The sequence below is a fragment of the Daldinia vernicosa genome (genome assembly GCF_022497035.1).
Source record: "Daldinia vernicosa strain CBS 139.73 unplaced genomic scaffold F5Y00scaffold_6, whole genome shotgun sequence".
Lineage (NCBI taxonomy): Eukaryota > Fungi > Ascomycota > Sordariomycetes > Xylariales > Hypoxylaceae > Daldinia > Daldinia vernicosa.
Genome location: NW_025953922.1, coordinates 798,133 through 822,318, shown reverse-complemented (window position 1 = coordinate 822,318; position 24,186 = coordinate 798,133). Strand labels below are relative to the sequence as shown.

General features: G+C 47.7%; 9 protein-coding genes across 9 annotated transcripts; 5 read left to right on the top strand and 4 right to left on the bottom strand.

The window, feature by feature from the left end:
• The first annotated feature begins 1,201 nt into the window (after positions 1-1,201).
• On the top strand, positions 1,202-2,937 carry F5Y00DRAFT_177593 (protein disulfide isomerase). The gene is made up of 3 exons (XM_048004951.1): positions 1,202-1,438; positions 1,494-1,710; positions 1,769-2,937. Exons 1-3 carry the CDS (start codon positions 1,294-1,296, stop codon positions 2,925-2,927), a joined length of 1,521 nt encoding a protein of 506 aa, XP_047868593.1. The 5' UTR covers positions 1,202-1,293; the 3' UTR covers positions 2,928-2,937.
• Positions 2,938-3,502: 565 nt separating this feature from the next.
• F5Y00DRAFT_258514 (uncharacterized protein) lies at positions 3,503-4,244 on the top strand (the record flags this gene model as incomplete). Its single annotated transcript, XM_048010719.1, has 4 exons — positions 3,503-3,654; positions 3,719-3,778; positions 3,936-3,981; positions 4,158-4,244. The coding sequence occupies 4 exons, from the start codon at positions 3,503-3,505 to the stop codon at positions 4,242-4,244; spliced, it is 345 nt and encodes a 114-aa protein (XP_047868592.1).
• A 1,309-nt stretch (positions 4,245-5,553) lies between these two features.
• Positions 5,554-7,962, top strand: F5Y00DRAFT_227262 (uncharacterized protein). The gene is made up of 4 exons (XM_048006460.1): positions 5,554-5,574; positions 5,859-5,878; positions 6,069-7,324; positions 7,374-7,962. Exons 3-4 carry the CDS (start codon positions 6,226-6,228, stop codon positions 7,685-7,687), a joined length of 1,413 nt encoding a protein of 470 aa, XP_047868591.1. The 5' UTR covers positions 5,554-5,574; positions 5,859-5,878; positions 6,069-6,225; the 3' UTR covers positions 7,688-7,962.
• A 67-nt stretch (positions 7,963-8,029) lies between these two features.
• F5Y00DRAFT_177521 (uncharacterized protein) lies at positions 8,030-9,299 on the bottom strand. The gene is made up of 3 exons (XM_048004950.1): positions 9,217-9,299; positions 8,371-9,144; positions 8,030-8,313 (listed from the first exon to the last, which is right to left on the bottom strand). Exons 2-3 carry the CDS (start codon positions 8,709-8,711, stop codon positions 8,100-8,102), a joined length of 555 nt encoding a protein of 184 aa, XP_047868590.1. The 5' UTR covers positions 8,712-9,144; positions 9,217-9,299; the 3' UTR covers positions 8,030-8,099.
• Positions 9,300-10,905: 1,606 nt separating this feature from the next.
• Positions 10,906-12,811, top strand: F5Y00DRAFT_258510 (benzoate 4-monooxygenase cytochrome P450; the record flags this gene model as incomplete). The annotated part of the gene is made up of 7 exons (XM_048010718.1): positions 10,906-10,977; positions 11,028-11,120; positions 11,178-11,247; positions 11,322-11,717; positions 11,779-11,959; positions 12,021-12,402; positions 12,470-12,811. The coding sequence occupies 7 exons, from the start codon at positions 10,906-10,908 to the stop codon at positions 12,809-12,811; spliced, it is 1,536 nt and encodes a 511-aa protein (XP_047868589.1).
• Positions 12,812-13,288: 477 nt separating this feature from the next.
• On the bottom strand, positions 13,289-15,141 carry F5Y00DRAFT_227253 (alpha/beta-hydrolase). Its single transcript, XM_048006459.1, has 5 exons — positions 14,989-15,141; positions 14,767-14,936; positions 14,542-14,716; positions 14,254-14,485; positions 13,289-14,088 (listed from the first exon to the last, which is right to left on the bottom strand). The coding sequence occupies exons 3-5, from the start codon at positions 14,704-14,706 to the stop codon at positions 13,469-13,471; spliced, it is 1,017 nt and encodes a 338-aa protein (XP_047868588.1). The 5' UTR covers positions 14,707-14,716; positions 14,767-14,936; positions 14,989-15,141; the 3' UTR covers positions 13,289-13,468.
• A 901-nt stretch (positions 15,142-16,042) lies between these two features.
• Positions 16,043-17,995, bottom strand: F5Y00DRAFT_227247 (alpha/beta-hydrolase). Its single transcript, XM_048006458.1, has 4 exons — positions 17,555-17,995; positions 17,368-17,411; positions 16,618-17,256; positions 16,043-16,413 (listed from the first exon to the last, which is right to left on the bottom strand). Exons 1-4 carry the CDS (start codon positions 17,660-17,662, stop codon positions 16,254-16,256), a joined length of 951 nt encoding a protein of 316 aa, XP_047868587.1. The 5' UTR covers positions 17,663-17,995; the 3' UTR covers positions 16,043-16,253.
• Positions 17,996-20,163: 2,168 nt separating this feature from the next.
• On the top strand, positions 20,164-22,450 carry F5Y00DRAFT_227245 (uncharacterized protein). The gene is made up of 2 exons (XM_048006457.1): positions 20,164-20,805; positions 20,866-22,450. Exons 1-2 carry the CDS (start codon positions 20,767-20,769, stop codon positions 22,048-22,050), a joined length of 1,224 nt encoding a protein of 407 aa, XP_047868586.1. The 5' UTR covers positions 20,164-20,766; the 3' UTR covers positions 22,051-22,450.
• F5Y00DRAFT_227243 (Pex12 amino terminal region-domain-containing protein) lies at positions 22,451-24,073 on the bottom strand. Its single transcript, XM_048006456.1, has one exon. It carries the CDS (start codon positions 23,811-23,813, stop codon positions 22,569-22,571), a length of 1,245 nt encoding a protein of 414 aa, XP_047868585.1. The 5' UTR covers positions 23,814-24,073; the 3' UTR covers positions 22,451-22,568.
• Between the last annotated feature and the right edge of the window lie 113 nt (positions 24,074-24,186).

Sequence of the window (24,186 nt, the reverse complement as noted above, 5' to 3'; positions counted from 1 at the left end):
ATCACTTGCAGTTTCTCATTGACGATGCTATAGGAAATGTTAGCGTTGCAAAGACTAAATTTATTACAACCTTCAGGGTCCTGGGATGGGGCTCATATTCAGCCTTGCTGCGGAATGGACTGCAATCTACCTAATCCAGCTAATGCAATAAATCTGGCAGCGTGCATTAATCAACATTCCGTATGCAGGGATGGTAGATGTGATCAATTGAGGAAGCTACCAATGGTAGATATGCATATCACAAGGTCTCATACTTGATAATCCCCTTGATTTGTAACAAATCAATATCTAGTGCAACAATTTAGTAACCACCCTGCCACCTGATAACGGCAGTCATTGCTTTAACGTTAGAAAGTTGACAACTGACCAATTGAATACCTAAGGTACAGATTATTCATAAGTCGCATCGACGGATTTACAACCCGAGCCTACCGGGTATTGAGACTTCCGTCATTATATTCGTCTAAATCCTCGAGCCCTTCCTTCCGGAGTTACTGATCTGGGTGTTGATCTGACTTGATTTATTTACGATTGAGGCATCTGAGTGGGGTTACCTGTATGTAGCAAGGTACGTCGTAGAATTAGGTGGGACCATTGCAGGGGTTCCCCAAAAATCCCATCGGATAGGTGGCGGTGCGCTCTGCGTTAGGTACATACATGGTACTTTCCTAGATTTTTAGTGGCGAGAGGGGCAGAAAAGAGAACACTTGTCATTAAGTTTGCCCCATCAACTGAACTCCACACCGCTTGATAAGGTTGCTTAGTTCTATCGAGAGGCGGGGCTTTTCCAAGTCCCTGCATTTCTAATAATTGTCTAGGTAGGCCGTGCATCTGCTAGAGCTGCGTAAGCCACAGGTATTTAGTTTAGTGGGCACGGTTCTAGTGTACACTAAGAGACTCTAGTGTAAACTATCTGATGATTAAGCTTGGGGTTGGACAGACTGTTACTGTGGCCAGATATTCGGAACTATTCAACCATTTATCCAACTTGTCAATCTTCTCCAAATTCAACATTCCCTGTTCTCAAGGGGACACATATGCCATTGTAGGAGAATACAAAACGTCTCTCATCTACATTCTACGTTTACTGCACTTTTTTCTCCGATAGTTCATTGCTCTTCTTACGTAGCCAGTGGTAATATTATAGGTGTGTTAAACTAATTTTTCTTTCCTCCATGGTATCCCCCGCTGCATTTTTACAGGCTTCCCCAGCTCTATTTCTGCAATCTCCTCCACCTGGAAATCGCAATCTGAGATAGCTAACCTAGTCGATTACTATTCAGGTGCTTCACCATGTACACGGCTCGGAACATTATATTTGGTCTGCTTGCAGCCAGCACAGGCGTTCATGCTGCGGACGCCGCATCAGATGTCACACAACTGAATAAGGACACCTTTGAGGAATTCGTCAAGGGCAATGACCTCGTTCTAGCAGAGTGTAAGTTGCGCTTCCAACGACGAGGTATTAGAACTGTAGCTAATACTCCACGTAGTCTTCGCTCCCTGGTGTGGTCACTGCAAGGCGCTCGCGCCCGAGTACGAAGAGGCCGCTACTACGTTGAAGGAGAAGTCGATTAAGTTGGCTAAGGTCGACTGCACAGAGGAGAGTGAACTCTGCCAAACATATGGCGTTGAGGGCTACCCAACGCTCAAGATTTTCCGTGGTTTGGAAAGCATCACTCCTTACACCGGCCAAAGGAAAGCTGCTGCGTGAGTAATCTATCCGTATCCAATTACCTACACTTGTAATTACTGACTTGACTTCTAGAATCACTTCATACATGATCAAGCAGTCCCTCCCCGCCGTTTCGCTTCTGACCTCGGAAACCCTCGAGGACTTCAAGACCGCCGACAAGGTTGTCTTGGTTGCCTACATCGACGCCTCTGACAAGGCCTCCAACGAGACTTACACCAAGGTTGCTGAGAAGTATAGGGACTCTTACCTCTTCGGTGCCACTAACGATGCTGCATTGGCTGAGGCCGAGGGTGTTAAGGCACCGGCCGTTGTTCTATACAAGCAGTTCGATGAGGGCAAGGCTACCTTTTCGGAGAAGTTCGATGAGGAGGCTATTGAGAAGTTCGCTAAGGTTGCCTCCACACCCCTGATTGGTGAGGTCGGCCCTGATACCTACTCCGGCTACATGTCTGCCGGTATCCCTCTTGCCTACATCTTCTCCGAGACTGCCGAGGAGCGAAAGGAACTTAGTGATGCTCTCAAGCCCGTTGCCGAGAAATACCGTGGCAAGATCAACTTTGCTACCATCGATGCCCAGGCTTTCGGCGCTCACGCCAACAACCTTAACCTCAAGGCTGACAAGTTCCCGTCCTTCGCCATTCAGGAGACCGTTAAGAATCAGAAATTCCCCTTCGACCAGGAGAAGGAGATTACCTACGACACTATCAGCGCTTTCGTTGACGACTTCGTAGCTGGAAAGATTGAGCCCAGCCTTAAGTCTGAGCCGATTCCTGAGAAGCAGGAAGGCGCGGTCACTGTCGTTGTTGGCAAGACGTACGAGGACATTGTCTTGGATGACTCCAAGGATGTCTTGATTGAGTTCTACGCTCCCTGGTGCGGTCACTGCAAGGCTCTCGCCCCTAAGTACGAGGACCTTGCTTCCCTGTACAGCAAGAGCGAGTTCAAGGACAAGGTCGTCATCGCAAAGGTTGACGCCACTGCCAACGACGTGCCCGATGAGATCCAGGGCTTCCCCACCATCAAGCTATACCCCGCTGGCGCCAAGGACCAGCCGGTCAGCTACTCTGGCAGCCGAACTGTCGAGGACCTGATCAAGTTTGTTAAGGAGAACGGCAAGTACAAGGCCTCGGTGTCGGAAGGACAGGAGGAAGAGACCCCCGTCGCTCCCGCTGCAACCGAATCCAAGTCTACTAGCAGTGAGGCTGCGCAGTCGACGCACGACGAATTGTAAACTAGGGACTCGAGAATAAGTCAAGAAAAAGCAAATGTACACTTTCTAGTTATATGAACCGGACACCTTAATCGGCCGGTACGCTGGGTCACTGGGACTGGGATACGAATGTTGACTTCAGGTAGTTCAGCATAAAGGGTCATGAATTTTCCGTTTATATGTTTTATGATTGTTTTGGTCTTCATGAACTATGCTAGTTTTGATGCGATTCAGTGATAGATGTGCGGTACGTAGTGAGGTAATAGGTATTTCTAGATACAATCGTACCACTGGTAGCCTTACGGAGTAGTGTAGTACATTAGGTACCTAAATGTAGTAGCCAACCAAGAGGATTCATTTAGTGAGCAATTCCCTGAGCTGTCCCCGAGGTTGACCAACTGACAAGGTCCTGCCGAGAAATATCCGCCGCCTGTGTACCTAAACTTTAGGACCCACCTTGGGAACTCTTAATTCAATTAATCGACGCACGTCCTCTTTGAAGCTCTTTGGCCACCCAACTTTAAACAACACACATTTTAGTGGAATCCATTTACACATCGCGCACGGCAACAACTAAATTTAGTTGTTCGAAAACTATGGCGTCGAGGGTTTTACTCGGCCGACTTCGAAGCGCCTCCGCGGCTGCTCCAATGCGCGCTGCACGCAACTTCCACGCGACAGCACGAACGATGGCCGACGAAACGACTCCCTTACCTGTTCGCAAGCCTGTGGGTGCCTTTCGCGGAGGGTGAGTCAGATATACGATAATAGAAGGGTTTATTTAGAAACTAATGGCACATGGCTTGCTATAGACTCTTCGGTTTCCTCCTCGGTGCGACTCTCGCGGGTGCTGGCATTTACAGCTATGTCTTGTCAGTATAACCTCGCAACTACGTTCCATAGGTCTCTAGAATTCGTGAATACGCTCTATGCGAATACATGACGTCTATATCACAGGGACTTCAACCGAGACGAGAGTACTGTCTATAAGAATAGGCGAAAATAAAATACTAACCTGAAGTTTAATAGGCGAGAATATAAGGCCTCCAACGAGTTATTAACGGAGGACATCTATGTGCGTTTCTGCATTTGATTATTCCGAATCTTGCGTTTTGCTTTCCAGCGTTGGAGTTGGGGACCACCTTCAGCGATTTCTTTTCCTAGCCATGAATTCCTCCTTATCCTCCTCCCTCTCGACTTCGACTCCTTCGGAAGCAACACCCCGACTGACTTGTGGTGTCCGGAAAACAGGCTCTACAGGCTGCGTGCCAACGATTGAACACGTACGTCCAGCAACTCGAAGAGAAGATGGACGCCGCGGAAAGGAAAAGGAAGTAAACGGACGAACAGGCGGGGTCGGATATAGGACACGGACGACCGGACGGGTGACTGGAGGTAATGGTGTAGGAATATGGGCATCGTACATACATTTCTCGACACTGAAAGCAACATGCAAAGGGTTCGCACCTCAAAAGAAAATTAGTTTTTTGTCAGCTAGCGGGGAGTTAAAAGAATTAATGGCTAAACTATACAGTGACAAGAGCACATTTGTAATGGTTCTGCAAGACTATGCGTTTCGTATCGTATCGTACCTTAGGTATGCTACTTGATTTCCCGTCCCCAAAAACTATACATTGCGCAACATGTCTGCCTCAATACGCTTGCGCCATAGTTATTCAGGCGCCTTCTTTAAGTTGGTTCAATATTCAGCCTTTTACCGACTAGTTACACCACATCTGAACATATCCGATAGCTCCCGGATCTCAGCTACGGAGGTGTAGAGGGAACACATTAAAAAAACGCCAAAATTCATACGTAGACTCTTAGGGGTATAATTTGTAAAGCTATGGTTAAATGATAATATTTATTAAAGCATTATAACGCTACTTTAATAAGAATAAGGCTACCCCCATTATTCGCATAACTACCTCTTTATCAACAACGTTGGGAATTCTGGTCCAATTATTTTTTAAAAAATCTATTATATTGAATTGAAAAATAAGAAAAATAAGAAGCTTAACCGCACGTAATTCGGACCTATATTGGTCTCAATACGGCTAAAAGCATATGGATGTTTTAAGCGGCATCTTTCCTATAACAGCCCGTTCATACGATGCGCGCCCTCTCATTGGCTAAATCTCATACCTGGCATTACCCTTATCTCGCACCTTATCCTGCTTACATAGTATCTTGCGGCCTCTTATACAGCCTCTCATTCAATTCAATTCAATTCAATTTAATTACAATATATGACCATTAGGTAAAGACTATACGGTCGCATCCAGTCATTGCGAGGTAAAAGGCTAAAAACGAGATCCCGATATAAGGTTTGGAGGGATGTACATATAAGGCTAGCTGGCTGGCTGGCCAATCAGGTAGCTATTATACGAGGCTATTTGATTAGATAAGACTGGCTATATTTGATAATTGCATATACACTAATAAAAAGTCAGATGGGGGTAAGTGTATTAACAAAATTTACGTTTTTTTAATGTGTTCCCTCTACACCTCCGTACTCAGCTTAGGTAAATGCCGGAGGAGGTCCACTTTTAACCGGACCGGGCCGCACGCACTCATCAACTATGATATTATAGCCAGATGTTTCTAAAGTAGTGTGCGATTCGGTAGCCTGACTAATGAAGCTTCGCCCAGATCGCTATTTTTGAATGTAGGTACTATTGACACATTCTGCTTGTTCTGTCGGGTATCTCGTGACTCGTCGAATGTAGCTAGAGCGCGAATAGTTCTTATGAAGATCGGCACGCCCGTGTAAGATGGGGTACATCTCAAAGTACCGGGCATAAGATGTTTGGATGCCATGCTTCGTAGGAACGACGAAGGATGGCGAAGCTAACTCAGATATGGCGGAAAGAGGCTTGGATGGTCAATAATAACACCAATGCCATCAACGCTTGACCTAATATTGTCTACCAATGCTGATTATTAATATAGGCTGCTATATAGGTACCTAGGTAGGTACTGATCTCCATAACTTGTGGACCACTTATTGTACTATGTAACACTTGTTACACATGAAGGCTGGCTTCTATCCATATTTTTATTGTTTTCGGCCCTTCGATGCTTCCTTGTACCAATTAAGAGTAGGCAGTGTTGCCAAGCTGAATCCAAAACCTGACTAATACGTCAGAGTGTTCAGGATAGGAAATGAAGCGATGGAACAGAGAAGCACGCTACTGAACGTCGATCGTTTAAATATCTACGCCCCCATGGGGGTGCGAGGAGACCTCGCCTACGGCGATGCTGGAAGTTGTTGTCTTCATTTATACATACAGCTACTGGCTGAAATAGCTATGTCTCGATGGCATCGGTAGATCACCACTATGGCTTCGAACCTTACAGCACGCTCGAGGTGCAAAGCGTAGAGGCCTCAACTCCCCAGGTCCTGGAGGGTTCGAATAAAGAAGTGGTGCCTCATCCAGAAAGTCCATATCTGCAGCCCGTCTCCACACTCAACGCGTGGGATGCCCCAAAGCCAGAAGCGAATGGCGTCGACAAGGAGGCAGCAGTCACCCAGGGACAGAACTACGGCGAAGCGAAGCGAACGATATGTGGACTATCACCACGCATCTTTTACGTTGTTCTGGCGGTTGTTGTACTAATTATAATCGGAGCTATAGCCGGAGGTATTGCTGGGGGCTTGTCTAGTAAGCACAGCGATTCGAGTTCAACGTCAATCCCGGAACCGAAAACGGAACCAGAACCAGAACCAGGGACGACAGAAAATGTTAACGTTCTAAGTACATCGAAGCTTGCGGCATCAAACTGGACGGACTCGCAAGGCTATATTCACAGGCACGTGTTTTTCCAAGATCCTTACAATGCTATCATTACTCGGCAATGGGACTCGGAGAATAAGACGTGGACGACGAATAATGTCAGCCAGCTACTGTCGTCATCGACGACGGGGCCTATTCATCCAATCCCGGGGACGTCCCTGGCGTGCGCGTCTGCTGATAATAATTGGGGTCCTCTGTACGAGGTGCACGTCTGGTTCTCAGAGGCTTCGACCGACCCAGAACCTACCATCAGTTGGGCGAATTTGAACGATCCGATCGGAAACCCCAACTTCTGGACATATACCCCGTCGATACTTCGGACATGGAACAACACTCAACTAGCGGTAGCTTGGCAGCGCTGTCTGAGGGATGACTGCGTGGGAAACTGGGTTCTTGCGTATCAGGGGCCCCAGGGCTTCGTCAGGATCGCAAACGCTACTAACTGGGACAATAACACAGAGCCGGTAGTCAGGGGCAGTGCCGTTTCCGCCGGGGCTAGCTTGGCTTTGGCGCCGTCGCTCAACGGCACTTATGTCCATGGATTGACACTTGCTTCCCAAAGGAGGCCGAGCTCAATGGGCAAGACAACCTTCATAGGTGATTGGAACTGGAAGGAAGATGGTAAGGTCGGGTTTCCACGACACACGAAGCCCCTGCTAACGGATACCAGATGGAACGATATTAGATGATGTTGACCCTCTAACGACACGGCAATTCGCCGCCACTACGATGAATAACTGGACCGAAGCGCTCTTCGTCGCCTTATCCACGGACGGGGGCGTAAAAGGAGCTCGATGGGATGGGACGGCTTATAATGCGATCCCGCAGATTAATTTTGTCGACGGGGAGTCGACCAACTTCTCCGCTATTGCGATGACGACGGACGCGACGTTCTACGGGATATCTGATGATCAGATATGGGAATACACCGTCGATGCATCGGATCCGTCCACTTTCACGCTTGCTGGGAAGGTATACCCATAGTTCATGAGAAGTAATCGAGATAGGGATACGTCAGTTTATATTAAACGAAATCACGAAATCAAGGGGATGTACCAAAGGCAAGCCTGCATGGCAAGGGATTTAAATTAATGACTGCGCTAGCTGTACAAGTAAGGGTGCTGACCTCGTCGGCCTCAACCCTCACCAACTCCTGTAGTTATCGCTATCTACCTAGTGACGAAATTCAATTTGAGGTTGGACTGAACCGCAGGGCCTCGATCGATGTAATGATGTATTATATCTTGTATATATAATACATCATTACATCGATCGAGGCAACCGCGGTTACCTCAAGCAACATGTCCTGGTTGATGTAAAGCGCTTAAAAAATACCCTTGCCGTCGTATTTATTTTCCGGCGTGCCTGTACGACTGGCCAATTCATCCCCTATCCCCTAAACCGCGTCTCTATTTTTATACTTGCAATACTGCGTCATGTGCCGCCGCAAGTTATCACCCCGTCGTTTGAACTTCCTCTCGCACTGGGAACATTGGTCCCACTCCTGCTGGTGTATCGACTGTACGTGGCGGCGTAGGTCTCGTGCTTCTGAGAAAGACCATTCGCATTGGGTGCAATGATGGTTTTTCTCGTGACGTCTATTATGTGTACTGTGAAATGGTGAGCATGAAACCTCTCCTTATCTCTCATCATGGAAGAAAACATACTTTAACTTGCCCTGGGAAGCGAAGGAGACGTCACATGTCCCGCACACGAAATCCGGTCCCGTAAGATGTTCTGCTGAGCCCTTTTCTGAACGCGTGCCCGTGGATAGTCCGCTCTGCTCCTCTTCTAATAAGGAAGGCTGCCCAGCACTGGGATCGATGAAGTTCAGTGACGACAGGTCTAAATCCGAGCCCATATTTGGATCGAAGTCCAGTTCGTTTTGGCTGATATTGGCGAACTGTGCTTCCAAAGGCTGCTCGGGTGTAAGGCTGTACTCGTCATCACCATGGGCGACGTTGAGTCTCCCTGCCAACCAGTTCGATATTGGGAACTGGCCAGGCATCGGCACGCCAGACCACTCATCCTGCAACTCTCCACAACTCTCACCTCCTCCCCCTCCCAGATATACATCCGGATATGCATCCGGACATATATCTGAACATACATCTGGATACGCATCTGGATACACCTCCGGATATGCATCCGGACGTACATCCGGACGTATATCTGGAAGACACTCCCCAACTATCCCCCCTGGATCGTCCCCTGTATAGTAATCGAGAACAGGAAAGGCTCCGGGAAATCCGAAGAGGTCAGGAGACGCCTCCAGTCCAACAAAAGCGCCCTCGAGACCGGCCTCAGACGGGTTTCCGTCAGAGCCTTTACTTGCCTGACTACTGCTGCATCGTTCCGAAATTGAGTACGAGGGAGGACAGAACTCGCCCTCCCTCGGGAGTCACTATGAATCTTGTAACAATCGACGAAGCTTGACTTGGCTGTAAGAAAACGGGGTTAGTTAGGTATACTGAAGCTAGGAATCGTATAGTATATATATAGTAAAGACTCACTTTGACGAAGGTTGAGGAGCGATCTCCCGACTCCCCCCTCCGAAATGCTTAGCAAGAAGAAAGGAAAATCTGACGGCTGGAGTTTGCGCGGGGTGTTTATATGCTGCGCGATGGTGCGAGGGACCTCCGGGCCTCTGTTTAGGCCAATGCGATCGGATAAGGCTCTGAGGCCGCACGAAAAGAGGCCGCACGAAAATTAAGCCGGTTCAATGCAAGTTGTGTTACTTCTTGGGACGCCATTGCCCGCATATGACGCGAATCCGGGGACGTGATCCAATCATCGCGTTAATTGTGTGCAGGAAGCGCATGAGGCCGAGCCAATGAGCGAGACGTTGACGGATGTCGACGGCCAATTCTTACACCGAATAATAACATACATACACCTGATGCGCCCTACCGTCTTCCATCTTCCCTCTTCTTCCATTCAAGAACTTGTACTTCGTAGATAGATCCGATCTCACTGTCACGTGAGTTCGTTCAGATAATATGAGGCTATCCAGACCTATTATTATCCCCCTTTTACATACTACCAATTAGCTTCGGGCTGGCCGGTTGAGATTGCTATATATTCTCATCTATAGATACTCTATTCGTCCATTTCAGTGGAGAATTTTATTGCGGTCAAAGCTATTTCTGGAAGAGAGCCGCGTTGTGCACGGTAGGTCAAATAGTTGACCCCTGTTATACGGCCGATCATTCAATAATTCATGCTGCTACACAGTAAATCCAGAAATTTGATAAAAATGGACGAGGCTTTACTCCTTTCCTTTTTTTTTTTTTTTTTTTTTCTTTTTTTTTTTTGAAAAAACAAAAATCGAGATAATGCTCTTCTCCGCCTCTGTAACATACTCTTAACTTAAGCGGTCTAACGTGATTAATGTGACATTCCTTGGCGGTCAAGATTCGGAGTCGTCCAGTACTAGTTTAGACAACTTCCCGAGAATGCTACTCTACCACGATACCATACCAGAACTACACCTTCTTAGTTTTTATGCTTCTTACAAGGAAAATGGAAAATCCTATCCTTGAAGCGGCCATTAAGATATTACTAGTTTAGAGTGATGGGATAGCATGAGGTACGCCACATTCGGGCCGGACTTTTACATTGTACAACTTCAATCTTAGATTAGGTACCTCGAGTTATCTTACAAGTCCGACAGTCAGTCGACTTGTCTTGTTTGCTAAGTTCACGACGAGAGAACTTCATCAATATGACGTCTTCACCCAGCCCTGTACTCTTACATATAGCCCACCTCAGCCAGCCATATACGCCTTAGGTAGTAGTTAATTAGGATCCGCTGGGTCGGGTCTGACATACATTACAAGTCCCTAGTTGGCCGATTTTACGATAGGCAATTGGCGATCAGTGTAACATTCTGGAGTTCGTATCACGATGTATATGAAGGAAGTAAAGGAAGCATTGACGTGTGAATTTGGGTAAATTTGGGGTTTATGCCCTATCAGATCGAGTAGGGCTACCCTGGGCAACATATAGCGTCATATGAAACCTATAATAAAGGGCCTTGTTGATATACATATAGAAGTGCGTATACGAGACTCGAAATTCCACATTTCGCGTGGCTAAGACAATGACATAATCTTACCTGGTTTATATAGTGTAACTATACCTACCTCATATATAAATAAGCAGCCCTCGAAAAAGAAACACAAACCTTACACCCCTCGACAATGGAACTTCTACAAGTTCGAACGACGTTCGCCGAATTTTTTCGGGCCGGACTGGCACCGCTTGCTCTAATTGTAATAATAGACCTGTCCTTGAGTTTGATAGTCAAAACTAATATCCGCAGATTGCTGCTTTTTGGGCATATCAGATAATATATAACCTTTATTTCCATCCGCTCTCCAAGATTCCAGGCCCCTGGATCGCCGCTATTAGCGATGTGGGTTCAACACCATGTATTATATATAGGTCCAATACTTACCTATGAATATTACAGATTCCGTACTGTTCGTGGATGCTCGGAGGTCGCCAACCTTACAAGTTACTTGAACTACATAATAAATATGGTATGTTGGCCACATATATATATATATGTGTGTGTGTGTGTGTATGTGTGAATAGAATGGAGCTAACGACATAGGCCACGTTGTCCGCGTCGCGCCAAACGAGGTGTCCTTTAACACCGCCCAGTCATGGAAAGATATCTATGGCCAGAAGCCCGGTCGCCAAATATTCATAAAGGGAACTTTCTACGACGGCGGTAACTTTGCTGGAAACGGAACCAGTTCGATTATAAGCGAGAGAAGACCGGAAGTCCACAAGGAGATGCGAAGTAGTCTAGCTGGCGCCTTTTCCGACCGCGCCATCGTAGAGCAGGAATCTCTTGTTGCTGCCTCTGTCGATAAACTTATCCGGCTAGTTGGCATCAAAGGCTCCACGGAAAAGGGGGTTGATATATCGACACTGTTCGAATCGATGACTTTTGATATTACCGGCGATCTTGCCTTCGGGGAGACATTTGGTGCGCTGGATAATGGTGAGTCTTTGACCTTCGTTTAAAACTTTTTTGGTCAGCCCCTGGCTAAAGGATAATGTAGATGAACGACACCCTTGGATATCTACAACCCTGGATGGTTTGATGCAAGGCGTGTTCATAGATATTTTCAGCCGCTATCCCACTCTCGGCGCGATTCTTCGTGTACTCATGCGCTCCAGATTCAAGAAAGCTGTGGAGGGTGTTAGAACTAACGAACGGTTATGTTATGAGCTTGTTAAACGGTATGTGTAAAACAACCTAGCACTTAAATTATTGTTTGTTACATTTACTAATTCCAAGAAGGCGGATAACAAGAAAAACAGATCGCAAAGACTTTTTAACACGAATTCTCGAGGACAGAGATCCTAGAATCGTATCCGATAGGCAAATTGCTGCTCATTCCTCTGACTTTGTCGTTGCCGGGAGTGACACCACTGCGTCCAGTTTGGCTGCTATAGTCTACTACCTCCTGCAAAACACCTATACTCTGGCGAAGCTGAGAGACGAAATCCGAGGAACGTTCAAGAAATACTCGGACATTAGCTATCTTTCCACCGCGTCAATGCCCTACCTTCGTGCGGTCATCCTAGAAGGGATGCGTTTATATCCCCCGACACCAATGGGGCTCCCTCGACTTGTACCAGATGGTGGAGACATAGTCGATGGTTGCCCTCTTCCTGGAGGGGTGCGTTATACCTACCCATACCAGCTTCTATCGAGTATCATAAAGGAATGTGCTAACTTCTTCATAGATTACCGTATATACGAGTCCCCTTTCAGCCAGTCTAGCCTCGGCAAACTTCCAAGACCCGTGGTCATTTAAACCAGAACGATGGCTCGAATCTAAAGGAAGCGACAGCCTAGATTGCAGTCAGCCATGGTCATTAGGTCCTAGAGGATGTATCGGTAGAAATCTGGCGTGGCTAGAGTTGCGGACTACGCTTGCGAAGTTGCTCTGGGTCTATGACCTCCAACTCGTCGATCCAACCCTCGATTGGCACGGCGAGTCTAGGATGCAGACCTCTTTATGGCAAAAGCCAGCTTTAATGGTCCGTGCACATAATAGGGGGGATAGGGGGGCTAATATTGAATGAGCATACAAGGGAGGACTACCCATAGAGATAAATAAATAAATAAATAAAGGACTAAAAATATTACCAGGTGCTGGATTCGAACCAACCTCTCCTTCATAGCAGTCCTTCATCTGCCAGTGCTCCTAGTTGTGGCTCAGTCTTCCGCTGTCTCCTCGTGTACTAGTAACACGTTGTCCTTAACATCGTTAAGACCGCATGAGCCCACTGAGCCAACTGTAACATCAGGGTTGCTATTCCTCAGGCGACTTCACCAACAGTCCGACCCGGCGTGAAGGGTGGTTCTTTATTATGGTATATAACCTTTATCTGACTCAGGTATGTGCCAACTGGACGCCGACACAACACGTCACGACTATACTTAGGTACCTAACCTAGGTAGGTACCCATATACTATGTATTATTGTAGTTTTACGCGTGAAATTGTTGTCATATCAGTGTCAGGCCTCTCAACTTATGCTCTCGACACTAGTAGCAGCCTTTGTCCCTGTCCCCAACTTAGTAACATTTATGACTACCTAGGTACCTAATGCTTCGCGTAAGAAGTAATACGGTTTCTATATCAAAAATATATAGCGTTGAAGATGAGTTGGAAATATTGCCATCCTGAGTCATGCTAATTAATATGTTTCCCCCTATTTTACCAAAGTGTAATTCATTTCATCTCCCACTCAACTTTTCGCCAAGGGCACACCTCTGTTCTAGCAACTCGTTAAACCATTTTGTCATCTGTTGAATCGGTGCATGTCCCAGCCCTTCAACGATCAACGCCTTCCCAGGGTTCAGATACTCGATCAACTTCCTACCATGATCCACCGGAATCATCCTATCCGCAGTTCCATGCAAGACCATGATCCTTTCCCTAGATACCCGATCCGCCAGATCTCTCAGCTGTTCGGGGCTCTTTCGGTGGAACCCGCCAGCAACCGCCTGCAGTAGAAACCCGTTCTTGCTCCGCCGCATATGTATCTCTTGCGCTGCAAATCGCTCGTAGTTGCTGTCGAACTTCCCGTACCCGCCAGTAGGTACTTCGCACTTGGGTGTTTTCTCGCTAGGCGGCTCTGCCTCGTCCGGGGCCAGGAGCCACTCCTCAGGGAAACATCCATTTGCCGTTGAGCGGATCTCACTCTCGAGACTTCTAGGGAACAAAGCACCAAGGCGGCCCATACTCTCCTTGAATGTGCCATTATTCTCTAACTTAGCCGCGGTGCAGTGCAGATTCAGACTAGCAATGCGCTCCGGTGCTAGGACTGCAACCTCCTGCGCGATCATGCCACCCACTGTGGTATTTTGAGTTGTTAATGGCGATTATATAAAGCATATAATTTTTATACGGACTTGAGTATGGGGGGCTAGCCTCGAAGGTCTTTACGGAAAAGAGGGATGGCGCAATGCGTCGACGATAAGGAGGGGCTAAAGAAAAGGGGAAGTTGGAAGATACATACTACTGCCGCCTGAGATATGAAGTTGACGATCTGCTGTCCAACCGAGATAATCTATGACCTCGAGCAAATCACGCGCCATCTCTGACGTACTATACCGCATCACCGGTTTATCTGACTTGCCTGCACCGCGATTATCGAAGACAAGCACGGAGTACTTATCTCCACGTTCGTGGCCGAAGTACAAGGTTTGCTGCTGCCAATCCGCCTTCGTCAGGCCAATGCCACCGATCAACTAATCTTGTTAGGGCTACTATCGTGAGGAATAGACAGGTTAAGGAAGATACACACAATAAGCTTAATAGGCCCTTCGCCGTGGATCTCCCAGCTGATATTCAGGGGCCCCCCTCTTCCAGCGGCAACAGGCAAGAGGCCGTACTGATGCGGCTGGAGTTTCCATATTGCCGTCGGGAATGCCGGACTCTTTGATACTGCTTCTACCGATGGAAAGACCATACTTATCTACCTACCTGACTTATTAACAATGAACATACGTCAAGCGTGTGGGAAATATACTTGGCTAATATGAGTTTCATGCACTAAGGTGAGGTCGACCAAGGAAATCTCTATGCATAAACGGTCTAATAGCTATTTGAAAGACAGAAGGGGTTTATAACATTGAACTCGAGAGTTAATCCCGGGGTTCGTTAAATCTACAGCTTCTTCAGATGAATCGTATTAGGTACCTAGTTATTCGGATCAGCTCCGACTTGGCCTCGAGATTTATTGCTAACCTACCTGTGCTAATGCAAGCAGCTTACGCGCTCCCCGGACAGGTCCGGGATTTTGCGGAGAGGACCCAAGACCTAATAACCAGGGTCCGATCAAATCCGGACTTTGTATTTACTTTTCACCGAAAGGATACTACCGTAGGGCTGGACAAGATGACTAAACTTGGGCGTGAAACTGCTCTGAGGTGGTAGTATTCTTCATCCAACTGCACGTGCTTTGAAATCCTAATACTTTCTACCTGATCGATAGCAGAGGAATATTTTAGAACGACTCCCTTAGCCGACTTTTGGTCTGAGTAAAGTTGACTCAGGGAGCTATTCTTCTTCTGTGAGGTCTAACTGGACGGACAACACATCACATGGCCTAGGTTAAGCCTAATAACGTCCAAGATAAAAAAGAAAATAGTATGCTAGGTGAAGATGGTTGGGCGGAATTGATTATTAGAATACATAGAAGATATTGATTTGCTAAGCTGACAAGTACTATGTAGCCTCACGGTTTACCTTTCATCGAGATAATGAATGAGTCACTGAGTTGGGCTATTATTTTACTGATTGTAAAAGCGACTGGGCCTGAGTTGTGAGACCATAAGCACAATATAATAAGAGTTATCGAATCGGGTCTTTACCCTTACCCAAGACTGTAGAACCTGGCTGTTCCATCGCTCAACTTCATCGACTCAATTCGGGGCCGGTGATGATGACGATATCGAGTGGCTTTTAACCTTCTTGGCCCAAGCCAGACCGCTTAGATGTCGAATAGGCAGGCTTTGAAGGCATCATAATCTCTACTTCGTATGGCCATGTAGAGCTTTTAAGGGCGAGACGTAAAAAGACGAAGTGTGGGACAATTGGCGATGGCAAATGAATACGACTTCTTCAACTTAGAGAAGCCCTACCGATAGGTGACACGTATGTGGTGCAAGATACCTGCATAAATCAACTTCAGCTGGATCCGATAAGCGCGCAAAGGGGACCGTTGGCATTTAGCCGCAGGATTCGTTGCTGACAGAATCCTACGAATTTGGGAGCGCATTGATGCATTTCATTTAGCAATCCGAGCGCTTGAAAACACCAATCGTCTATTATGCATAAGAATATCAATATATTATATTCTATAGGTAAGACTCGTCACGTATTCTGACGTGAAGGTAGGGGTATCTCTCAAGGTAAACGATTAAAAAGGAGGATTGGCCTTGACAAACCCAACGCCCAATCTTGCCCAGTCGTTCAAAATATTGAAGCATCCGTAAGCATCCGGCGCAATTAACATTATGATTTCTCGTCCCCAGCATTGTTGGATATGAAATCTGATATGGCCTCGAAGTATCCCTCCTCTAATACGCTGGAATTATGGTCGCCACCCGGCAACGGCTTCCATATCTTAGTGGGTGTAGTAGCTAATTCGTATAGTTTCCTCATGTGGGAGGGTCTAAGACGTGTGACGTTAGCCGACAAATCAGCTGAGCTCTTCAACTGAGACATGCCAAGCCTGCCGCGTGGAGGGGCTTTATATCAGGAACAATGCTTTAATCCGCGCTCCAAAGGGAGCTCAGGTTTTGTGGATGGTTGTTTTAAATCATCACATGGTTTTTGTCTTGTAGAAAAGATAATGGAACGAATATGGTTAACTTACGGGACGATCTCGTCTTGAAGGCCACTCAAGAACAATATGGGAACTTCTGTGATAGACGGCAAAATAGACTCGCTTGGCCAGACTTGGTGACACAACATAGTCAAATATTTCGCCGGAGGGATAACGGATGGAATCAATGATCGCATGGAGAGAAAGGTATTCTCCAATATCAAACCAACAATATCTCCCGCATGTTGGTTCTTCGATACCAACTTAATGCTGACGGCTCCTCCTAAACTTTGTCCGTATATAATAAGCTTGTGACTGCTTGTTTCGGCTCGACTTCGCAGATAATCTAGGGCGGTCTGGGCATCGATGGCGATCCCTTTCTCATCTGGCTCACCGGTCGATAAACCGTAGCCCCGATACTCGAGCATGAAGACATTACAGCCGATATAATTGATGAGCATGCGAGCTATGGGTAGCCGATGCCCGATATTGCCAGCATTCCCATGGAACATTAAAATAGTACATTTAGAGTGACGACCACCTCTCGGGCCGCGTATATAGAATGCCGATAGTTTCTCGCCATCGTTGGTAGGTATAACTAATTCTTCAAAATCCTTGATACCAAACTGCGAAGGTCGGGGTACATTAGTTCGAGCATTCGGGGGCATGTGAGACGGGTAGATTAGCGCTCTGTAAGGGAGGTGAGAGTAAGGTGGTTAGCTTTCTACGGCGGCAAACGATACACTGAGACTGGAGGACTGGAGGGATGGATAGTATACGACAGAACACCGGGCTGCTCACTTTTGCTTGAAGTATAATAGGGTGGTTAGAACGGCGGCAACACCCTGGGTGAGATTTGTTAGCTCGGTTGCGGCTCGGCATTGTCTGGCAATGGCGATTTGCGTGTTTCGACATGCTCGGAAGAACTTCGAAGAAGTAGACGAGGTGGATGCCGAAGACTGGAAAGAGGATGAGCGTGAAGGCATACCGTGGAGGCCAAAGCTGGCAAACGCATGTAAGCGGCCACGGTACAAAGGAGCGAGGCGGCCTGCTCCAGATAGCTCAGATGTGACGATGATGCTCCTGAAGGAGACATGGCCTAACCAAAGTAGCCCGGACTATTTGTTCTAGGAGAAAGAGAGAACGAAGGGAGATATGAAAGAAGTGCTTATACTATTATGTAAAGTACTAGCCAAAATACATGAAACGCACAAAATACAAAAGGAGTACCTAGGGGAAGCTTGCATTCGTTCGATTCGTTCGTGTGGAGCGGAGGGTCTTGACTCGCGGAATTGGGAATTTGGGAATTGATGACGGAAATATCGGGCAGGGGGGGGTTTTGTTGTTCGGTTGGGTCTTGAAAGTCTTGGAGGTGAAAGAACATCCAGTCATCTAACCCCAGGTAGTTAGAAAAATCTCAAACACCCACAAACAACGGGCGAGCCACGGTCGAGCTTGCCCGGGGATCGATTTTACCAGGTAGCGTAGCTGCGTAGGCAAACTTTAGTGCTAAGGTAACTAAATCTAGCATGGAAGCTTTCGCTAGCTTCAAAGTACATTATTACATACTAACCACTTCTTACCTAGACCTCAATTACCATTGAGTTTTAGACTTTTGAGGCGGTCCATTCATGGTTTGGCGGTCTCATCTTCACCTGACCTAACCTTTCAATGTTTTGTTCTCTCACTTTTTTCTTCTTCTTCTGGTCTTACGATCATTCTCGTGTACATAGTACCTAAGGTATCTCACGTAATTACCGATCTCTCTAAATGAGGTCGATCGTTTCCATGCTTGGCTACCTATCAATAACATGATCATAAACAGGGCAACTAAGTTTCATTGGAATAATATACGTCTTATGAATTCATTTTACTTACATACATAGAGTCTGGGCTAAATACTGTTGCATAATGATATTTATGGCCTATGATCACGAGACTGAATAATTATAGATCACAACTTACAAGCGCCAGGTCCCCCAATCTTAGCGTCTGCGACGGTTTTGGATTGATATAAACGACGCTAAGCCGGATCGCCATTGGTCAAAAGTTTCGATGCTATTTCATTTCTGGTCTACTCCTACATCTTTTATATAATACATAACTGCCTTGGGTTGGGTAGTATCAGTAAGATAGAGTATCAGTAAGAGAGTCGGCTCTTCTCGAATCTCGCCAGTTACCAACTTAGGAACGTCTTGTAGTGCTAAAACACGGGTCGACTTACCGACCTGCCTTGTTTGTATCGTTGCATGCATTGATCCTCCCAAATGACGAACGTTATGCGCGTCGGCTCTACTCTATCGACTCAAAAAGGCGTCAAGGAAAATGATGATATAGGTAGGTATAGAATAAGCAATTAAGACTACAATCAAGGCTATATGTCCTTGCCCTTGGGTACATGATATTGGGTGCAGATGTATGTATGTGCGTAAGGCATCTACCCGGGATGTAGGTACCTTACCTTAGCTACATGTACATACTAATGTATGCTATATGCTTGGCTATTGCATAAGCCAATCAACATGTTCGTTACTTCCAATGCTAAAGATCATCCTGGGCATTTTCGCAGCTTTAGCGCCTGTTGACAGCTGCTCCTCCAGCCCCTCTCGGTAACCAACCGACCCCCAATTGAGGAAGACCCGCAAGCGCATAACGCAACGGCGCCCAACGCGAAAAACTTCAATGAAATTTGCACATTTGCACACCCGAGTTCTTAAAAAAATATTATCACAAGAATCTCGTATCCCCCATTGTCGGGTCGCAAGATAATAATTCTTGTTGAGCTTTTTAGCCGAACTTGTTTACTCTTTTAAACTCGGTATACTCCGATTCTGTTCCTGGCCAACTTCGCCTCCAATTCCCTTAATTCCTTTTCCGCGATCCTGTAATAGATCAGCTTACAACCATTAAGCCATTACCCCGGACAAGATCGCTCGCCGTTCTAATAATAAAGAAAGCTTTGACTTGAGGCGTTGATTGACTGCCCAGCTAACATCGGCCTTGACTGGAACTTTGGTTTTCAGGATTCTGAATACCTACGTCCGGTTCTGTTTTCGCAGGCATTTATCACCATCTATCACCGGTGCTTGACACCACTGCTTGAGAAGAATCGTACTGGATTGTCCGATTGTCCGATTGTACGACTTGGTGTCTACGACGACGTTCTCGTGAGAAACATTAAGAAGAAACACTTGGAAGTGTATCGTTCCAACAAACTGTGACACCTTGCGCGGGGAAAAACACCACAATCCTGTCATACGGGCAAGGAACGCGCCGTCTATCATCACTACTATATCGTTCCCGAGTTGGAATTCCCAGATCCTGATCAGCCGGGTTCCTTTTTCGTCCTATCAGCGCAGGTTTCTTATCCGACTTCGCGCATTTGCACTTATCTGACGCTGCACTGCCATCTCTGCATCTCTGTATCTGCAGTCCCAAGGTCCTAAGAAAAAGAGGCAAAACAGAAAAATATCAACAAATTTACCACTCGACCACTCACAGTCAAGCTACACGCACGAAATCGTGCAGCTGCGCGCCAATCAGCATCTTACATATCTTACATATCCGACAGCACATCACATCTAGACCACTGAGAAACATGGTTTCCTTTTCGTGTGAGGTAATATTGCCAATTCTATCATTTTAACTCCCCCCCAAGCCCCCCCAAGGGCCCCCAGTGTGCCTGGAATCACAGCCCTTTGCCTATCACTGCCCGTCACGCTCAGCCCTCCCTTCTGGTTTCTTCTGGTGTTCTCTTTCGAGCAACACACGACGTTTCGCGTTGCGTTGCCCCCCTTTAGCCCTTCAGATCTTTCGCGCCATCCCTCCGATCACCATACATACACCATACATAGCCAATACATCACCTGGGCATTGACCATCCATCATCCTTCACACCCACTTACCCTTACCCCCTGTTTATATTTACCCCATAATATTGGAACCGCCTCTCCGTCTCGTCTCCTGATCGTGTCCACCCCTCTGCCCCTCCAACCAGATAAAACACACGCCCCCTGAAACCAATTGCGTTCTCTGTATCCCTCATCGCATCTTTTAAACCCACTGTCTCTTTACATTGTATTTTTATCCATCTAACTCGCCCTCTTCTCCCCACAGGCTTGCGGTGACGTTTTAACCAAAAAGAAACTCGACCCACACAGAAATCGTTGTTACGGCGCTTCCTTTACCTGCATTGATTGTATGGTACACTTCCCCGGAACTGAGTATCGCGCGCATAGTGTAGGTCGCAAGTCTATCTTCTAAATGAATACAAGCAAATCTAATCTGTATCTCTATTAGAGTTGCATGTCAGAAGAACAAAAATATCAAGGCTCTCTATACAAACCTAAGAGACAGAAATCCAACGGCGTCGAATCCTACGATAGAACTGAAACTATGGCTCATAATGCGTACGTCGAAGACGTGACGGAAGAGTACGAAGACTATCGGCAATATGAGGTTCACGACGGCGAAGACGGACACATAGGAACAATGCTGCCGCCGGAAGCTCCCACTCCTCCCCCTGCCGCCTCTGATGATCCTAATGTGAACGTCTTTGATTTCCTGGATACGCCAACTGTCTCTAATGTCAACCTACAATTTTACAACCCTGCACCACCCAGTGGCGGCCGGCAGCTCGTGCGCTTTGAGCAGACCACGGAAGATCACGTAGATTCGACAGGATATATGGTCGATGATGGTGCAATGGTCCATTATGGAAATGGCTCTATTCCCGCTAACGAGTTCGAGACACCAGCACCCAAGCTTCAGCGAAGGAAAACGAAGGATGGCGACGGAAAGAAGACTAAGAAACGTAAACAACTACATATCGAGACGCCTGGACCTTTGGCGCTGGAAGCGGCGCATGGCGACGAAGTAATGACTGATGCGCCACCTGTATTACACTCGGGCTTGACCGGCGGCTTGAACCGTATGATGCGCCCATCCCAATTCCCTCCATCGCCAGACTACTCCGGAGGTGACGGAGCCGAGAAATCACCAACGGCCCCTATTAGGAAGACAAAACACAAGTCCCACAAGACCAAATCTAGTCGGACAGATACAATTAGCGAAGGACTCAGGGCTTTCATAACGGGAACTTCAAAGTCGAAGGTGTCTAAGAAGCGGAAGCATTCATCAGATAAAGATAAGAATGAGAAGAAATCGAAACATCATCGATCGAGTTCCGAAAAAGCCCCAAAGCTAATCGAATATAAAACGAAATCAGGGGATGAGAAGGACGGAGAGTCGGGTCAGATGATTCTTTACCGACCGAGATCCGACCTGTTCCTGAGCCTGTGTAGCAAGGGCCCAGAAAGCGAACGAGGCTGCAGCGTGAACAAGGCTTTGAAGAGATTCCATCGCGAACGATCGGAGTCGGGTACCAGCTTGGGCAAGTCAGTGGAGGAGAAGGAGCTTTGGCGGTCATTACGTATGCGTCGTAATGAACGGGGAGAGATTGTCTTGTTCTCGGTTGAAGTCTGAGAATATGTATCGATCAAGAGGAAAAGAGCAATGGCGTTCTAATAGGCTTGTTTTCTGGGGAATTAATGTGATACCTACGTGCGGAATGGCGGTCTAAGGGAAAACGGAGAAGGGCGGACAATCTGGGATCTGTCGGTTTTCTGCATGGAAAACCTGGCCGCTTCTGAGCTGGTCTTGAAGCCTCATTATAGAGGAGGTCGTGTAAGGAATAACAGAGCGGGTCAGCTCGGATTGGTTATCGGCTTGTCATCACCACCTGTACGTTTCTCGGTTGTCCTTTTCGAATGTTTGAGTATGGGCACGCAGGTAATGTGGAGGATAAGAGGACGCAGAGGCTATTAGAATTTCCGATCACATGTAGACCATATCTATTGTCTCCAATATATGAACGTCGTTAAGTCTCTTGTTTTTTCATTATGATAAAACATCGCGATGCTATGTATGGTGTATTATTCCCTCCTGGCTATGACAAAAACTCGCCCCCTATCCATATTATATATACCTATGTACACGTCGTATCAAACAGCCCGTAGTGGTAGAATGTGTTGGACTAGAGCCTCGCGACGGCACAGCGGACACTCGGGTTTCTCGCGGACCCAGTCGCCGATGCAGGCCCAGCAGAAGACGTGACCGCACGGTGTGGCGGACGGGTCTTTGAGCTCCTCAAGACATAACGTGCATTTGCGCTGCTGCGTACCCTTGATCCAGCGCATACCCTTCTCATCGGATAAGTCGTATCGGGGGTTGCCGGTGCCTCCCGGCGGAGCTGGCGTGTGCGTCGCAGCCAAGACATCAATACGGGTCGCTGCTCCCTGGGAAGCGCCCGCGGCCGTTGCGAGGAGGAGCTCGTTATTAGAAGCGTAGGTATTGCCGTCGAGCGATACGGCGAGGATGCCGTCGGGCCTGGCGCGCTCGGAACTAGCGGGGGAAGAGGAAGAGGGTGTTGTTGCAGAAGCAAAGAAGGCGGTGCGCACATGCAGGTATCCTTGCACGGCCATCTGCACGGCCAGCAGCACGCCTAGCAGCTCGTACCCGGCGCGGTCGGACGACTCGCCCACCTTGCGCGTGAAGACGTAGCGCAGGCCGGCGACCCGCTTCGCGAGCTCGTAGTACGACCCGCCGAAGTAGAACAGCGCGAGGCTGACGGCGTGGACGTGGGACTCGGAGGTTAGCGAGGGGAGGTGCGTGAGGAGGTACGCTTGCAGCTTGTAAGACCAGGTCTGCTGCTGCTGTCGGGATTTCAGCAGAGCGTTGTTGATCTCGTCGGCGCTCACCGCCGCCGTCGTCGACGAGAGTCCTAGGTTCTGCTGCAGGCGCGCGCGGATGCGAGCGCGGATCCTGGGCAGGAGGCGGGATAGGCCGTAGGGCGCGAGGATGCTCCCGGCGATGTAGAGGGCGCGGCGGCTCAGCGCGGGCAGAGCGCCCGTGTCGGATTCGACCTGGACTAGGCCGCAGTACTCCTCGCCTAGGGTGCGGTTGCCGATGAGGGTTGTGAGAGAGAGGTAGAGGAGGTCGGCGAGGGTGCGGGACTCGGGGGCCCAGGCGTGGGCGGAGCGGGCGCCGAGGAGGTGTCGGTGCAGGTCGGCGATTTGGTTCGTGAGAAGGCCTTGGAAGTAGGCGTCTTTTTGGTGTGCGCGGATTATGTCGGGGGCGAAAGCGTAGGGGTATGGGGAGGATGGTGACGATGATGTCGGCGGTTCTGATGAGGAGGGAGAGGAGGATGGGATGTTGGAGGGTGGTGGTGGCGCTGTGTCGGTGGCCATTGTGGTGCAAGTGTTATAGGATGTTTACCGTCGTGATAGCATATCAATAGAGATTTAAAGAGCCTTTAGGGTATTAAATTAAATCAAATCAAATTATCTCTTCGGTATCAGGGGTAAGTAATATAACCTGTTGTCCTGCGTGTTTGTAAAAGTAGTTGTTGTTATTGTTGAAGCTGTGAAGTTCGAAAAGCAAACGAAGCTACCACCAATATGCGATGCACTGCACCTGCAAGTCCATATGTATCTGAACCTCGGCGATTGGATAACTAACCGTTCTTACCTCTCTACTAAGTACCTACGTACCATAGGCTAGCCGGCCAGGGGTTTCGGCTGCTCCAACGCTAGCGCGGCAGGGATCCACGGTACTTTGTCT

Excerpts from the sequence above, each read along its gene's own strand:
- F5Y00DRAFT_227253 (XM_048006459.1), bottom strand. The coding sequence starts at position 14,706 with ATGGTCTTTCCATCGGTAGAAGCAGTATCAAAGAGTCCGGCATTCCCG. Across the intron at positions 14,486-14,541 it reads AAGGGCCTATTAAGCTTATT|TTGATCGGTGGCATTGGCCT; the intron begins GTGTGTATCTTC and ends TAACAAGATTAG. Across the intron at positions 14,089-14,253 it reads TCATATCTCAGGCGGCAGTA|TGGGTGGCATGATCGCGCAG; the intron begins GTATGTATCTTC and ends AAAATACCACAG.
- F5Y00DRAFT_227243 (XM_048006456.1), bottom strand. The coding sequence starts at position 23,813 with ATGGCCACCGACACAGCGCCACCACCACCCTCCAACATCCCATCCTCC.
- F5Y00DRAFT_227247 (XM_048006458.1), bottom strand. The coding sequence starts at position 17,662 with ATGTCTCCTTCAGGAGCATCATCGTCACATCTGAGCTATCTGGAGCAG. Across the intron at positions 17,412-17,554 it reads TGCCAGCTTTGGCCTCCACG|GGTGTTGCCGCCGTTCTAAC; the intron begins GTATGCCTTCAC and ends AATCTCACCCAG. Across the intron at positions 17,257-17,367 it reads CTATTATACTTCAAGCAAAA|AGCGCTAATCTACCCGTCTC; the intron begins GTGAGCAGCCCG and ends CCTCCCTTACAG.
- F5Y00DRAFT_177521 (XM_048004950.1), bottom strand. The coding sequence starts at position 8,711 with ATGCCTGGCCAGTTCCCAATATCGAACTGGTTGGCAGGGAGACTCAAC. Across the intron at positions 8,314-8,370 it reads GCTTCCCAGGGCAAGTTAAA|TACACATAATAGACGTCACG; the intron begins GTATGTTTTCTT and ends ACCATTTCACAG.
- F5Y00DRAFT_227245 (XM_048006457.1), top strand. The coding sequence starts at position 20,767 with ATGGTACACTTCCCCGGAACTGAGTATCGCGCGCATAGT. Across the intron at positions 20,806-20,865 it reads CTGAGTATCGCGCGCATAGT|AGTTGCATGTCAGAAGAACA; the intron begins GTAGGTCGCAAG and ends TATCTCTATTAG.
- F5Y00DRAFT_177593 (XM_048004951.1), top strand. The coding sequence starts at position 1,294 with ATGTACACGGCTCGGAACATTATATTTGGTCTGCTTGCAGCCAGCACA. Across the intron at positions 1,439-1,493 it reads TGACCTCGTTCTAGCAGAGT|TCTTCGCTCCCTGGTGTGGT; the intron begins GTAAGTTGCGCT and ends TACTCCACGTAG. Across the intron at positions 1,711-1,768 it reads GGCCAAAGGAAAGCTGCTGC|AATCACTTCATACATGATCA; the intron begins GTGAGTAATCTA and ends CTTGACTTCTAG.
- F5Y00DRAFT_227262 (XM_048006460.1), top strand. The coding sequence starts at position 6,226 with ATGGCATCGGTAGATCACCACTATGGCTTCGAACCTTACAGCACGCTC. Across the intron at positions 7,325-7,373 it reads TTGGAACTGGAAGGAAGATG|ATGGAACGATATTAGATGAT; the intron begins GTAAGGTCGGGT and ends AACGGATACCAG.